Source organism: Thermobia domestica, chromosome 11, assembly GCF_964235325.1.
Source record: "Thermobia domestica chromosome 11, izTheDome1.hap1.1, whole genome shotgun sequence".
In the NCBI taxonomy this organism is placed as follows: Eukaryota; Metazoa; Arthropoda; class Insecta; order Zygentoma; family Lepismatidae; genus Thermobia; species Thermobia domestica.
In genome coordinates, this window is record NC_137464.1 from 36,334,014 (window position 1) to 36,351,130 (window position 17,117).

The following is a 17,117-nucleotide window of genomic DNA, read 5'->3' on the forward strand; positions in this document are numbered from 1 at the left end:
GAATACAAAGTAGAAACTAGATCCAATTGGCTAAGGATAGAAGTCAGTGGAGAGCATTTGTGAATGTGGCATTGAGCCTCTGGGTTCCATAGGCCACAGAATTAGTTAGTTTTTTTTTATTGTTTCTGTATGAAACTGTAATTTTTGCAGTTGTCTTTTTTTTTTTTTTTTTTTTTTTTTTTTTTTTGTCTGTGTATGATTCAAGTTTCACCAGTCTATGGCACTTGGAAGTGACATAGCGTGTGAAATTCGCTTTCGTTCTTAAATATCCACATCAATATACAAGTATAGAAAGTGTGCAAACACAAATGGTCCTCTCAATATTTTGTAATCCTAGCTAGCTACTGGACTTAAAACATACGATGGCGGGGTGAAATGTTCTCGGCCTGACCCAGAGATGGCACACCAATCAGCAAAATTTTATTGTTCTTGCCTGGGAGCGCTTTTCAGTTGCTCGTATAACAAGTGTCAACTTATTCTCTCAAGTAGTTTGTGTGCAGGCATTGTTGCAGTTAGACGTCTTGCATGTTAATTATAAAACTGGATAAACTTGAATATCGTGCGTTAATCAAACTTTTCGTTTTGGATTTATTAACCCTTACGGATATTCATCCGAAGTTGACAAAAGTTTACGGGAACTCTGCTCCTTCCATGTCAACCGTTAAAAAGTGGGCAGCTGAATTTAAACGTGGTCGCACATTCCTCAAAGATGACCCACGTGAAGGAAGGCCGAAAACCGCAACCACACCGGAAACAATCGAAAAAGTGCATGATATCGTGTAGGATGACAAGCGAGTGAAGGTGAGTGAGATAGCTGAGTGTGTAGGGATATCGGAGGAACGGGTGCGGAACATCTTGCACAAAGAACTAGGGATGCGAAAGCTCTGCGCAAGATGGGTGCCGCACTTTCTGACTGCCGACCAAAAGCAAGTACGAAAACGGTTTTCGCAGCAATCTTTGGACCGATTCAAAAGGGATCCGACCGATTTTGTGCGGCGAATTGTGACAGTGGATGAGACATGAGTTCACCAGTATGCACCTAAATGAAACATCAGTCCAAGCAGTGGGTGGAAGCGGGTGGTGCAACGCCGAAGAAAGCGAAGACGATCGAATCGGCCCGAAACGTAATGGCCAGTATGTTTTGGGATTCGAAAGGGACCCTGTTAATTGATTATCTTGCAAAAGGGAGAACAATCATAGGCGAATATTACTCCAACCTTCTTGACCAGCTGGATACCAAAATTTGCGAGAAGAGGCCTGGCTTGAAGAAGAAGAAAATCATCTTTCACCAGAACAACGCACCTGTGCACAAGGGTACGTTGACGAACTTCACTCACATTCAAGAAAATACTCTCTCAGGAAATTCAGAGCATTCCTCCTCATTTTCAATTATCAAACTACTAGCCACACATATTTCGTTCAATATTTCCCTTGCAGCGGCGTAGACAAGATATTACAGATATACAGTGAAATCGAGCATACTGAATATTGTGTCAGTATAGAGTCGTTTAAATATCACGTAAGCATTCCAGAAAGGTAGTTCAATTTTTTACTATTCCATTTTATACATGTTTTTAAATGACACTTGAACGTCATCTGTCAAAATAAGGTTTGCGGATTAAAGGGGCGGCATGTGAAAGCACCGCCCAGGGCGACAAAATTGCTAGCGCCGGCCCTGCACCCTCGTACTTTGGGTATCATTTCGTAAGGATATTCACAAAATATACGGATGGAGAGCGTTGCCGCAAACCAGTGCGGAATGAGGTGATTGTTACGACATTTGATACTTTTATGCACAATTATTTGAAATGTGAAAAGAGCTTCTCGATGACTTAGTTTCTTATTTTTAACGCCACGATTTTGAATGCGGCTGCCAACCATACCATAATTATTGTAGACACACCATAATTTCAATGTCGTGTTTTTTACAATTTTTCATTAGTATTTTCGTTATGGTACGCAAAGGTAGCATAATCCAGGAGATTCAACTGTCTTTTTTACCTTCGCTTAAATATTGGAAAATTACGATTATGGATTATTTATAGTTTTCTTTTCCACGTAGAATATTAAGATAAAAATATGGTCCTGGTGTCGCTTCCCACGTATTCTGTCTCCAATTTTCGAAGTACGATACTATAAACATATACTATTATTAAATTTTTTTCGCATGTTTTCCAAAAGAACCACTTTGTTGCTCTTAGGAAGCAACTGACGGGTGGTTTTTCATTCCGCCAGATGAGAATTTTCCCTGTTCTTTACTACTTGGCTCTGTGACGCAATATAATTTGAGAAGGGGAAGAACGATATAAGTGGACCATTGTACACGTTGCAAGATTTTTTTCTTAAATCATTTTTTTAAAATGTGTTTTAGATTGTTACAAGTACGAATGTAGTGGACACGATACAATAGTAATATGAAGGAGGTTTTATAATATTTATTATTGTTATGATTATTTTGAGAATGTAATATTTTTAGCACATGTACAGCCATTCAGTTTCGTTCATGCTAATCTTACCCGTACGTTTTCTTTTTTTAAAGTATAGCACGTTTGTGGAGTTCATTCCTTTCAGTACAGAGAAATATAAAGGTATAATGAAAGAGCTGTTTCATATTGGAAAAGGCCTGTTCATATCGTATTATTTCCTCACGAAAATTCTGTCTCGCCTCGTCTGGTGGGTAATATTAGAGACAGGGGCCTCATGCAGTGTCTTTTTGAACCGTGATTAGTGCCATACTAAAGAGTGCGATTAACATATGTTTCCTGCTGTAGTCAGGCCTTTAGTATGACGCTAATCATACGTCAAAACAACTCTACATAATTCTACGGATTTTTATCGTGATCCTAATCTAACGAAATCTCGTCGTAAATCAGGTTCAAGTTTTAAGTCACGAAGATCTTTCTAAGACATTATATAGGCGCTGAGCTTGTGCAGGTGATGCTAAAGCGTAGAATCTTCGCAATCGGAAGGTCCCGGGTTCAAATCCCCAAACCAGTCATTTTGACTGATTCTGGCACGTTTTCCCTCAGTTTCCTTAACTAAATAGTCGAGTGGAACCTTTAAATATATAGATACACTGGTCGACTTTCTTTGAAATTTACCTTTTCTAGTTAGCCTATTTATTGATTGTGTTTCAAATGTAAAATGGCCTTTCAGTTACTATATTCAAAATATTGTTAATAAATAAATAAACAAACTTACAATGAGAGGGGTTAGTTGTATCCAAAACTACTAAATGTTAGTTGTGTACTAATTTTGTGTATGAAACAAGAATTTGACGCGCTGAAATGGATCACAAATAAGTTGCGCAACTTTTAATTTTTATGCGAAGTTAACTTGTCAGTGAAAGTGTGCGTGTGTGTGCATGTATTTTAACGTCTTCTCTTTGCCTTCCTCATAATACAACGTGATAAAACTGAAAAAGTTGAATATAATGAACCTAGCATTTCTTCCTTACAATACTGTGAGACATAAAAAAAAAAAAAAAATCTTCCTTGTATCTGAACCCCGAATAGAGTAATTTGAATTATATCTCGTGTTCTATGCGTGAATATTAGTAGTTATTAAATTTTGCTACACAGTGTAGCCTACTGCATCATATAAGAATGAGATATTTAGTTAATTACATTCAGATATGATATCCATACTTAAAAGAAAACGTCCATCCTATTCAGAAAAAAAAAATAATAGCGCTCGAGAATAAGTAGCTTTTCATCTGCCAAATAAGCAGGAGGGGGGGGGGATAATTACTGTATGTCACGCTCAGCTTTTGAAGCGTGCCATAATACCTTTCAAAATACCATAATTTTGACTCTCTTGCACAATAATTTTTAATTGATAGGTTGGCAGCTCTGTAAACGCACCGTCGCACGTCCACATATGCAATGCGTTAGTGCGGTCTGCTAAAGCCGGTGTTGCATTATTATATTAAATCAATTACTTGTTGAGAAGAAGCTAATCAGAGTGTTTTACGAAGATGACAATAAAATTAATTGCGAGCAAGTCAAACCCTCCAATAGGTAAGAATATTGTTAATTTATGGTGAACATTTTTCAGCGATTGCGTAAGTATTCTTGCTTAAGAAGTCAACTAGAAGCATGCGGTGTACAAACTAAAACTCAAAACAGCATCGAAAGACATATACCTTAAATATTTATATAAGGGTTAAGTTCAGATAAGCTCCCGCCGCGTGAAACCTATGTACTAAACGAGTGAACGTAACCAAAGATTTTACAATAGGACATCAAAACAATATTTTAGTTCAAGTGTACAAAGGTGTGCTATAAGAAATGGGGGTATATTTAGTACAAGGGGTCCAGAAGCATGTAAGAAACGCAAAATTTACAGGAGAAATGAGTGATGCAAGTACTTAGATGTAACATAAAGTAACAAAATCTCACCTAACCTAACATAAACTATCGTAAGCTAACCTGAACTAACCTAAACTAACCTAATATTAGTAGAATTAAGCGAAATTCTATATTTTTTTTTGGAAAATTATGCGGGACTCCTACACTAATATAACATAAACTAAACTAACCTAACGTAACCTAAACTAGCCTAACCTAACTTAAACTATCCAACCCTACCCTATACTAACCGAATGTGAACGGAAATTACCAAAATTGTAACATTTTTTTAGAGAAAAGAGCTGGACCCCTTCTGCTAAACATAGGCCAAGAAATGTAAGGTAGGTTTGGTTAGATGAGCATTGCGTGCAGGTCAAATGTAGGCACAACTCAGAAAAAAAAAAAAATAGTGCAGATTAAGAATAGTCCTTCAAATTAAAAGAACATTTTTCTTTAACTTTTCTAAAGCAGGGATGCAAATAACCAGTGGCTCATCGGTGCGGGCGATTATTTAACATCATACCGAATGTGTGTAAATGATTTCTATTATGGGATGTGGGCTAGTAAAATGTTCTTGCTTATTTGCATCCCTGCTCTAAAGCATTCCGGACAGTTACTAAGCTGGCGCGTGCCTAAATGCGTACAGATTGATAATATGCATGCAAACTGTTGTGCATTGGAAATGACTTTCTGTTATTCTAGTATCTGCTATCCTATTATAGGCAGTTATTTCTTCACGAAGTTCGGTAAATGTTTAGCATACGGGGTCCAGAAGTACGTAAAAAAGATACAAAATTTACGGGAGAAACGGAAAATGAAGGTACGTAGACCTAACAACGTAACCAAATCTAACCTAAACTGACATAATAATAGAAATAAGCGAAATTCTGTCCTTTTTTAGAAAATGGTAAAAACTGATCTGCGTTTTTTCTGTGTTCTATTACCACTTCTACATGAAATACCATACATTTTCTACGTAGTGTAATAGTAAGAAGTATCCATGTGCACAAGACATGCGATATGCGTTAAATTCCCCCCCCCCCACACACATAGTCATAGATAAAGTACAAGGACACTACTTATGCAGATATAAAGTACAGGTACGTTCTTTTTTATTTTCGTATCAGTCAATAAGTAAATAAAAGTCGCTTTGTTACCCCCTTTGTAAGTTAGTACGGAGTATGTTTAGTACAAGGGGTCCAGAAGCACGTAAAAAACACAAAATTTACAGGAGAAATGAGTGATGCAAGTACTTAGACGTAACATAACGTAACCAAATCTTAGCTAACCTAACATAAACTAACGTAAGCTAACCTGAACTAACCTAAACTAACGTAATATTAGTAGAAATAAGCGAAATTCTATCATTTTTTGGAAAATTATGCGGGACTCCTACACTAATATAACATAAACTAAACTAACCTAACGTAACCTAAACTAGCCTAACCTAACTTAAACTAACCAACTCTATCCTAAACTAACCGAATGTGAGCAGAAATTACCAAAATAGTAACATTTTTTAGAGAAAAAAACTGGACCCCTTCTGCTAAACATAGGCCGTTAGTACATACTCAATGAATAATCCCTAAAAGTATGAGCGTCCTGCTCCTTCGGGAACTGATGCAGCTTCATGTATACTATATCCTAGAAAATTATGCTAGACTCCTACACTAATATAATCTAACATAAACTAACCTAACCTAATGTGACCAAAAAATACTGAAATTGTAACAGTTTTTAGAAAAAATAGTCGGACCCCGTCTGCTAAACATTATTCACTTCCCCTTACTGGTGTTATTACGCATTAGGACGTACGCTATAAAATCGACTGTGCAAACCATAAATTAGCTTTTACTAGGTGGCCACGAAATGCGAGAATGCTGTCTAAACGAGTCGAGGGAGGAGAGCAGCAGGAGGGGGGAGCAGTAGCGAAGACTACGTCCGCACGGGAACAGGCGCATCAGCGATGAGGGCGTATCCTCAAAAACTAGGATAGTACAAGAAAACACTTAGTATTGCATAAAATCACATAGGTTGGACTACTTGTGATCTCCGAATGAAACCCACATGAATCTATTTTTCATTACTAACAATTTGCTGTTATTTTCATTTATTTTAGCTACAGTTAATTTTGTTTCATTACCATTCTTCAGCTCTGCCTGTTAATCACAAATGTTTCTTATTTTTGTCCATCTTTGCTTTTCTTGCTTTTTAAATTGTTAAGGGGTATAAATTACTCACTATTGACAAATGACGAAAATAATGGATCCTTACCTTCTCACGGCAATAGAAGATATGGCTTCAGAACTGCTACCAAAAATTCGTGAGCGATCTTGTTGCATGTTTGAAAAGTAATACAGCGTATAGACATATATCGTGTAAACTATGCTGCATAAAACACGAACCAACTTTAAAAAAACAATAAAAAAAACTTGTGCTAGGTGGCCACGCTAAAAATGTCTGATTGTTATAAGTCAGAGCAGGAGTGCAGCAGGAAAACTCGCATGTATGTGCGTCCGTAGGGAGCAGGGACGTCACCGACTGTGAGTATGTGTATAAACTAGGATAGGGAAAACAACTTCATATAGCATAAAACGCGTTGTGAAAGGTGAATAAGATCGTTACGGAAAAAAGAAAAATGCATATACACACTCAGCAAGTTAAACAAAATTATTTAATGAAATAAACCATACATTGTTTAAAAAGGATCGCCAACCTTCATTCTTTTCGAGCTGCAAATTTTCCTGTTGCTAACCGAAATCTGGAATGTTGTCAAGTTTCTGTGAATAGAGAGCATCGCTACTGCAGAAAGTATTTCTTCTGTCATAGCGTTTCGAAGGAGATCTTTATTTTCTTTAGAATGGAGACGCATCTCTCTCTCTCCCGATAAACGGCATTTTATCATATTGTATACGAATATAGGGTGCAGAAATTAAATTTTTAGTAACCATGTATTTTTTTTTCTGCTACTTTACTATAAAGAAGCATGAGATATGAAGATCTTTTTCTTTGAAACACATCATGTCTCGATCAATAGGAATTTCGGCGAGGTTCTAGAACACAGGTCTCCCTCCAGGTCCAGCACCCAGAAACCAAATTGGGTGAATTACGACAAACTAAACTATTTTAAACTATTAACTAATCAAAATACCACTTGCATAAAAGGATTTCTTCCTATAATGTTCATTATAAAATAATAGTGGGGGAGGGGCAGAGCTTGGGTTAACCTTTTCTGTAATAAGCTCCTAAAGAGCATAACTTACCTGGCGTTAAATAATTTTAAAAGAATATTTAAATGAGAAATGGTTAAAGCTTGTGTTATTCAACACAATAATACGGTGTAATAAAAAATAAATGTTCTATTAATGTGTATAATTTTGTTTTTATATTTTAAAATTTTTACCGGTATTGTAAAAATTCGTGTATTTGATAAAACCGATTGATTTGAAAGAATCTGAAAGGTGAGTAAGTGTCTAATTCAATTTACATGTATGCGATGGATATTTATAATCAACAACTTCCATTTTCTTTTTTCGTAATTTTTAGGTGGTTTGCTGACTGCAAGTTTGATCAAATCAAGCCATCCCGTTGAAGTTGAATGGGGACGTGAAACAGCTTTGAAAGTCACGGAGAATGTGACATTCGAAACAAGTGCAACTATTAGCCGTTATTTTGCTAGAATTGCTTCTTCCCACAATCTGTATGGGACATCATTGCTTGATCAAACTGAGGTGTGTACTTTATTTATAATTCGTTATTTTGGTATTTTTTCTTCAACTTTTTACATAAAAAATCTAAATAGGATTATAGATTAATATTATATATTATGTGTATTTATCTTGACATGTGGCAATTATTTTTAAGTTAACGAAAATGTTTTGTATTAAAACAGTGGCTATTTCTATTCTAAATGAGCTACGTAATTGGATGTGATACTTACCTAAGCACATTTTTTAAATAAAAGTTCCTTCAGGGAAGTAAAATTTTCACTTCCGTGTTACTTTCTTACTACTTGTTCGAAATACGTCATATGATAACCGTAGTATTGGACACTAAGGTACTTTGAATATACATTACCTCGTCCGTTATTTCTATTGTAGAAACTTGCAAAATGTTGTGTAGCGTATAGCGTCCTTAGTTTGCAACTAAGTGTAAAAAATGTAAGTATTTATTTTACATGTAGATTTCAAATTTGTAATAACCTGACGTAGTGCTAATTGAAAAATAGATGTTTGGTTAATAATACTGTTAATCTGGTTGTATTAGAGTGTATGCCAAACAAATATTATTCTATCGATATTCGCATGGTACGGAATTTCAGTTTTTTGTATATATTAGTGTAGAAGAAAGAAGAGAAATCAAGGTAAATATATATATATATATATATATATATATATATATATATATATATAGAGAGAGAGAGAGAGAGAGAGAGAGAGAGAGAGAGAGAGGGGGAGGGAGGGAGGGAGGAAAGAAGTGTAACTTAATTTAACAAACCTCCGGAAGTGATTTCTGACACCGAGATAAAACAAGTCCTATGAACTTAAGAGTATATTGGGTACATTTGCAGTTAGTGAGACCCGAAAGCGTGGGAACAGTAAGTTTGAAGGGCGACGTGCAGAGAGGCACAAACGTACGCTCATCGGGCGCGTCACAGGAGATGTTCAAAGTGTCCGCCATGGACTGCAATGCATGTATGACAACGCCAGATCATGGATTGGCAAACCCATTCGAAGATACCTGAGTCGAGGCGAACAGTTGCACAGGCGTTATGGATAAGCTGTTCCAAGTCGTTGACAGGAGTACATACACTACACTTTTTAATGTGACCCCAGAGATAAAAAAAAAATCCAGTAAATTCAGGTTCGGAGACCGTTCAGGCCAATGCACTGGACAGCCACGCCCGATCTAACGTCTTCGAAAGTGTTTATTCAATCACTAGTGGACATTCACACTGAAGTGCACTGGAGCCCAATGATGCATGTACCACATGTTGTAGCGAATCGCTAGGGGAACATTTCCCAGTAATTCGAGCAGTGTTTCCTGCAGGAAGGTCAAATACTGTGCTCCATTCAGTCTTCGGGGTAGCATGTATGGGCCGATCAGTTGATCATGGGCAACACCACACCACACACACTGAGATCAAATTGGTGTTAATGGTAAGTGACAATCGTATAGTCGAGACGTTCTATTGGTCCCCAACCGGCTTCCTTTGTACTCAAGCAGAAAATTTGCCCTAACCACCCTCATAAATAACATTCCAAATAAGCCATAAACGGCACGTGTTTGGTGTCGAACTGATACGTTGTTGCCATCGCTAAACTTATATTATCGATGGATACATTATGTAATAATAATAATAATAATAATAATAATAATAATAATAATAATAATAATAATAATAATAATAATACAATCATTAAAAGAATTCAATATAATAGTACGGACATTGGCGGTCAAGGACGGATTTCTGGGGGTGGCAAAGAAAGATTGTATCTTTTTCTCATCGGGCTTTTGCGGCACTGATGCCTTACGTGGGGAGACGAGGGAGGGAAATGGGCAAACTATGTTTGGTTCGTACAAGCGTTATCCTTATGAAGTTACACAATATTAATAATATACTATATTTAAGAGTAAAATAAGCACATATACTGAAACTAATGATTGATTTCTTTTTCCTCTTCATTACAACATATCCAAATTGAATTCAAATTAAATGAAATATTTCACTTTAACGTTCCATAACTATGCCCTTCAAGCTAAGGGAGTAGGAAGGAGGAGTAACGAAAAAACTAGATAAGTCTGTCTTTCTGCGAAGACTACTGAAGGATCAGTAAGCAAGAGGGTGAAAATTGCAACATCGCTTTCTTTTTCAGCAGGTCAACTCGAAGGCCACCCTCAACTGGAACGACTTGTTGAATTATCCCTCCCATGTAACAAAGAAACATGTGGTTTTCTTCAATGGTGTTCCGCTTCCTTTGTAGCCGCGTGGGGACGATTTGAGCGATTTTACTATACCATAGGGATGGGTATCTCTTCACCTATGTGTGTTATGCATATTGACGATATCATCCCTTCCAAAGGTGGTCTCGTCAGTGTACACTACTGATGCTGAAACAGCATGTTGGTATTGGTCTGTTGAATGAACTACTGGCAGAATCCTTCACGTGGTTGGAAATCTGCTTCTGTCAGCCCAAGGCTTTTTCATGTAACCAACGCCACACAGATATGTGACTAACGTACATTTACGGCTAAGTTTCCTCGTCCTCGTACCTGGCTCATTGTCCGCAGCTTCCAACGCACGTTCATAACAGGTGTTCGTATACGATGAGAGTCGACCAGCATTCACATGGACAGGTAGTACGGTCCCTGTTTTACACACTCCCCGACAAATTGCTACAAATATCCTGTATGATGGTTGGCGTCTGTTAGAAAACGCTCCTGGTAGAGTCGTGCGGTACACGACCTTTGCCATTTGCAGGACCGTGTCGGCATGATCGCGGTTTGAATAAAGCACCATGTTTTAGTCGAACATTGTCATTTATGCTGTTTAACATTCGCAGCAGAATGGCCGCATTCTTGTACTGTACCATCTTGAACACAACTGCCACCTGTGTGTGTGTGAACCGAGCAACTACATATTGAAAACCAGCGCCACCTCTAGACTTTCTAGCTCTAAGCTTATTGGTTGTCGATATATATATATATATATTAGTATGTATATACTAGCAAAAGTGCCCGGCTTCGTACGGGAAGGTTCATGTTTATACAAAATGTTCGAAAATAAAAACTGAATAGGATGAATGCCCTAGTCAATTCTCGGAGTAGCAGACCTACACATTCTTGCCTAAACTAGGGCTTAAGTGTAATCGGAACTGTCAGCAATCAGCTTAGCGATCCGAAAACTATGGATTGACACTAATCTGAGTCATTTTGGTCATTTATTTTTCACTCCTATGCCGATAGGGATGAACTTGACTTAAACGACATCGTCAGTGTTGCTATTCATCTCGCAAGTTTTTTTTTTTTTTTTTTTTTTTTGTTGCATAAATTTTAAATTATAGTAATGCAGTGCTAAGGAAATACCGTTAGAAGAAGTAATTAATTTCTTCAAATATTGGCTGTTGCGTAGAAGTGACGAATCGTCATCGGTTTGCTAATTTATACTTTATAAATACGAGGAGATTATGGGACTTACATTATTGTTTACTTCCCGGCTGTTGTGAAAATTAGGTTCGTATAGTAAATTATATAAATTTAATGAATATAAAACGCTTAAAAGTACCCTTTAAATTCCTTTATATGAAGTTTTTTTCCATTTAAATTGCATCAAATAGTAATTTTGATGGTTGTACTAATAGTTGGTTTAAGTTGTAAGTGAATTGGTAAGTGTAAGAAGAATATTCCAAAAATAAAGAACAACATTCAGCGATAGATTTTTTTGTACTACTTAATATCGAATCTCATTACAGTTTTGATATTTTGTGAAATGAAAGATCTTAATATATGCTACAAATGTGCCAGACGAATATTTTTGTATAAGCAACGGTATTTCTAGTAGGCGATTTTGTTTTTCGTTTTCGAGAAGTAAGTTATTGTGGAATGTTCTCGTTTTCCACGCACCGATTCAACTCTAAATGCTTTTATTGAAAAGCATCAAATACGAATGTTGTCTTAATTAAATGTATAACAACTGAATTATGTCTTTACTTGCAGGTCGATCATTGGTTGTCTTTTAGCATTGGGCCTCTCTCCTGCACACAGGAATTCCAAGAAGCTCTTCTGTATTTGGATAAACTGCTAGGTCCTATCACTTTCCTAGTGGCTAACAAGTTGACTATTGCAGATCTGGTGGTTTGGGGTACTCTGTTCTGTAAGTACTTTAGTGTTGTTCATAGTACCAATTTGCTTCTGTTATTTATTTATTTATACAAATGCAAGTAGCAAATATTAAAGAGTAATCTCGATAACTAACTTAAGCGATAAATCCATTGAACATCTAATTGCGAAACAAGTTTCTATAAATAATGAGCCATAATAGATATCTGAATGGTATCTGGTCGAAGTACGATAGCTATGGACTTCTCTTTTCGAAGTGCATGCATCGGCTTGTAGATCTGTTGTGTAGAGTTTGATAGACATAACAGAATGCTAATAAACTTATAGTAAATCAGTAAAATGATTTCTCTATCGTTCACCTCTGGTGCATGGGGTCCTTCTTGGTTCGATCCCAGCTTGCGCCAAGTGAACTTTGTAGTGGACAAACACGTGTGCGTGGGTTTTCTCGGGGTTCTCCCGTTTCCTCCTTCTTTCTTCTTTCCGCCATTTCACTCATTTCTCATCATCACCGTCTCCTTTAGCCTAACCGGCATAACCGTGAGCTGTAAATATTTAAAAATTGCATTTCAAGATTTCTCTAGCCTCTTGCACAAGTCAGAGTAGCACATCCTCCCGACATCTGTAGCTACTTTTCCGATGTAACTATTGCCTGTTGAGATGACTTTTAACTGGTGTTTTTCATAGTTTCATCACTCCAGTACACTTGGAGTCAGAGGATTGAATGTGAACATCGTTTATTTTAGCTTCTGTTTCCGACAAAAGTAATACATGTTTATATAACATACAGTTGTTATATAGATTACAAGAAGAAACTACCAGTAAAAATAGTAATTTGATTCTTATGTTTCTTGGTGGGTCAAAACGAATGTGCTATAAATACTGTTAACTGCACGTACTGGATGTTTTATTTTGTAGTTTTCTTATTTATATTCTGTGTTTTTTCATAACTTAAAAACTGTGTTGCAGCTAATCCTCAGTGGAACAGCATAGTAGAAAAGGGACAAGCACCAGTCAATGTGTCTCGTTGGTTTAATTTCATCCGATCGATCGGTCATGTTGCGTCCGTCGTGGACTCACTACCTGAGGAAGCCATTCCTAGAGCCGCAGCAGCTAAATCTGCATTGTCGCAATCGAGAAAGGAGGAAGGAAAATTCATTGATCTTCCAGGAGCCGAAATGGGGAAAGTAGTTGTACGGTTTCCTCCTGAAGCTAGTGGGTGAGTGTTTATGTTCGTAAAGATTACATAAATGATACTAATACATTAAAAAATGGATTGGAATGCCTCTATCCTCTCATTATTAACAAACTACAACATTTATTTCGTACATATTGTAATAATGTAAAAGGATCGAGAAATAAAAGGTTTTGAAGAAAGTGCATAGTTCGTTGAACTTAACAGTAGATTTTATATAGCTTAAACTAAATGAGAGAGCTTATGAGTTAGTTAATTAAGAATAGAGATCGAATTAAATATTCTTTTTAGTCTTATCCATCAAGAATGTTCTTATGTCCGAGGACATGATGGGGATGAGAATTACTTTTAAGGTTTCCGAGGAACAAGAAAAGTAACTTAATAGAAATAATTATAAAGGTATACCGTTATCTTTCAAAGCGTCAGAGGTCTTAGCGATTGGCTGTAAGACTTCAAACAACGAATAGCCATTTCTTGACTTCTGTCTTTTGACTCGGATCTCTTAATATCTATCTTCTGACCATGATTCTGAATAGTTTTTGCCTTTTGAACATTATGAATCTGTTAGTGTAGTTCTCTTTGCTTACTTATCAACAAATAACCAAGGAGTTTACGTGTCCCTATTCAAGTAAATGTATTTTTGAAATAAGAAAAGAACAAATTATGCGCTAACACTGTGAGTCCTGAATTGTGTTTACTAGTAAAGTTGATGATAATCATACTTCTTATTTTGTTGCCGAGAACTTAATAGGAAGTCTTTAATGTAGAAGTCATTGAGTTTGAGAGGTAACATAGTAATCGCTGTTGCTGATTCTAAAATAAAACCAGTTTCAACAAATTGACTTATTGGTAAAATAAATAGACTATTAAGTTGACCTCATTTCTAACTTGTCGTGAAGGGACTTGGCAGTAGAGTGCTTAATTTTGATTTGAAAGATACCTGGTTCGAACCCAGGTTATCTGATCTTATGATGTACTTCACAAGTTTGCGACTTCTCTTGGAGGTGTTCCATTTCCTCCCATTCCCTTTATTCCAGCAACCATTCTAACATTGTTCACTTGCTTTGCCATTCGTCTGCTACAGAACATAACTGGCGGACGGTCAATTACAGATTTTCTTTCATTTTGGCTTGACAGTGTTTAACTTTTGTTGCGTTTCTATGAAGTCATCATGTATAATTATTTTCTTAAGTAATTACTAATTAAGTTCATTACTCGCGGAAGTTGTATCTTTTCTGTACAATCAAAGGTGACTTACTTCCGACAGATTTAACTTTATTTCAAAACCGTTGTCAATGTTTCAAACAAAAAAATATAACTACTAAACAGCTTGTCTTGAAATTTTAACATTTTTTTCCTTATCTTTCGTATGTTTCATGTAAACTTTATAAGATGCTCATCCTTGATTCTCTCTTAAGCAGTAGTAATTACACATGATTGTATGGACATACGTTTCTTTAAATATGAACAATTGGCGTGGCCAGCTTAATAGGTTTTACTGTATTTTGAAAGATACGAAACAGTGTGCACATCCTTTAACGCAGATCCAGAAACGAAAATTATTATGTTGTTAATTTTAAAATTAGCTCAGTATGCGGAATATCTTACGAGCTTTCTATTTGTAAACACAGTTTTTTTTCTTTCTTTCATGAATTCCAGATACCTTCACATAGGACATGCGAAAGCAGCGTTGCTAAATCAATATTATCAGCAAAGTTTCCAGGGAAAGCTGGTTATGAGGTTCGATGATACAAATCCAGCGAAGGAGAAGGTTGATTTCGAAAAGGTATGTGCAGCTAATTTATTTAGAGTGTATTTTGTGTCACAGGTTAAAATTTCACTGGTAGATTAGTGCTTACGGAAGAGCAAATCACTACGAAATATCATATTATACTTGGTCTGCCCATAAATAGTTACAAAAGAACAAAGTGAAACTCAGCAATATAGTGAAAGGTAATATAATATGCATAAAGGATATGTAGGATGCATGTCCGACGACAATTTGCACCAATCATATTTCAAAATTTCCACCGTTAACACGCATATGGGTTCGGATCCTGGCGAGCCATACGTCTGTCGCATCATACACCGTCTCCAGAAGAAATGCCGCCGTTGTAACCAGTAAATGGGCTTCAAACTGTCAACTATGGGGTGACTCTTCTTGCAGGCAATGTCCATGGCTTGTAATTCAGTGGATTGAGGTCAAGACTGCTCGAGAGCCAGTCATCAGTGGATATGAAGTCAGAGCATATTGTGCTCTAGCCACTCTGAGTTGATTCCTCCTTGTGGGCAGGAGAAAATCTTGCTGGAAAGTTGATTGGAGCATTCTGAGCAGGGTGGTGGTCGAGTCTTTTACTATAGGCTCCAGCATAATGTTTTAGTGTGTTCGAGCACCGGTTTTCACGACTTTTCTAAAAAATGACAGCAATGCTGTCATCATTGCTTACTTTCCACTACATCATGACTAACATCAGACGATGGCCTCTCTGGATTTTCAGAATTTCGACCCTGACTGCCTAAGATAACGAGATGAGAGAGCTTATCATTTGGCGATTGAAATTCTTGGATGGTGAACATCTCACCAGTAAAGCGAATCTTTCTATGCCCATGGTTCTCGTACTGCTGTAATAGACGTTCACATTTTTGCTTCTTTTGTGTCTACAACATCAGAAAGTATTTCGTTTACTGTCGGTAGCTCGAAGTCCAAGGTCGTGTGTAAATTGGATGGAGATGTTCCTGTCACAGGCCATTACTACCTGTTTTCGTACGGAATTTCTACTCACACGTTATCACCGTGTTTTAACAGTTTCTCACTTCCTTGCAAGTCATGAACAGCCTTCGCTCTAATTATCCTTAATGGACCAAGGATCCGCTGGATTGTGCGATACACAAACATGTGACTGATTTTCAGTCTTTAAAGCGTGTTCAAGATTTCACTCACTTGTTTTCTAATTTTGTGGACTATCACTGCTACTCGGTAATCATCACGTTCTATTCTGCTTGTACAGATTACGTGTCTTCTTTTCTGGAGCAGGGCTCATAATGCGTCATCGCACATTCCATCGCAAGGTTTATTCATTCTTCTTAGAATGGACAGTGTTGCAGCCTCTGAAACTTTGTAACAGTATTTGTGATCAGACTAGGTAAAACCTTCCGGAGGATTGCCTATTGCTAAGTACAACGCATTCGAAAATTCTCTGTGCAGTGAGTTATCCTACAGAGAGAAACACTCCACTACAGTAAATGTTGCAAAATATTTCCCTTAGCTTGAAGACACTGGTCAATTGTTCTACACATGTTTGGGAAAACTCAAAGTTTGATGATCAATAGATAGAATGTAATATGTGATGGAGTTCTGAAATTCTTGAATAAATTTTAGATCGATCCTAGTACACCACGTATATGCCTACCCCACAATGACAAATCGGATGATCGTGGTGACCAGATTCCTTTCGAATCTTTTCTTCTTTGCTAATATTGTAACACATCTGTATCGCTCGATGCTCGACAGAACTGAGACCGACCCTTGAGCACAACAACTGGTGTGTATTTGTATGTCTCTGTTAAGTTGAAGGTTAAAGCCTAAACTCGTTCATGTGTGACAAATATTTTCATAAAATAACATACACAAGGACAAAAGCAAGGTTCGCACCGACCTAGAAATCCTGGAAAAGTCAAAAAACTCAGCTTATTTGTAAAAAGTACTATAATTTCACAAAAAAGCTATAATAATAATA

The 17,117-nt window shown here is 36.9% G+C and overlaps 1 protein-coding gene across 1 annotated transcript in view; it reads left to right on the forward strand.

Moving 5' to 3' along the window:
- Positions 1–3,845: 3,845 nt before the first annotated feature.
- The window catches only part of GluProRS (Glutamyl-prolyl-tRNA synthetase), a 121,089-nt gene continuing 107,817 nt past the window's right edge, over positions 3,846–17,117 (forward strand). The window contains exons 1-5 of the mRNA XM_081730373.1: positions 3,846–4,019; positions 7,896–8,080; positions 12,066–12,222; positions 13,155–13,404; positions 15,040–15,166. Of these exons, the coding sequence (XP_081586499.1) occupies positions 3,977–4,019; positions 7,896–8,080; positions 12,066–12,222; positions 13,155–13,404; positions 15,040–15,166 (762 nt within the window). The 5' untranslated portion in view covers positions 3,846–3,976. The remainder of the gene's footprint in view (positions 4,020–7,895; positions 8,081–12,065; positions 12,223–13,154; positions 13,405–15,039; positions 15,167–17,117) is intronic.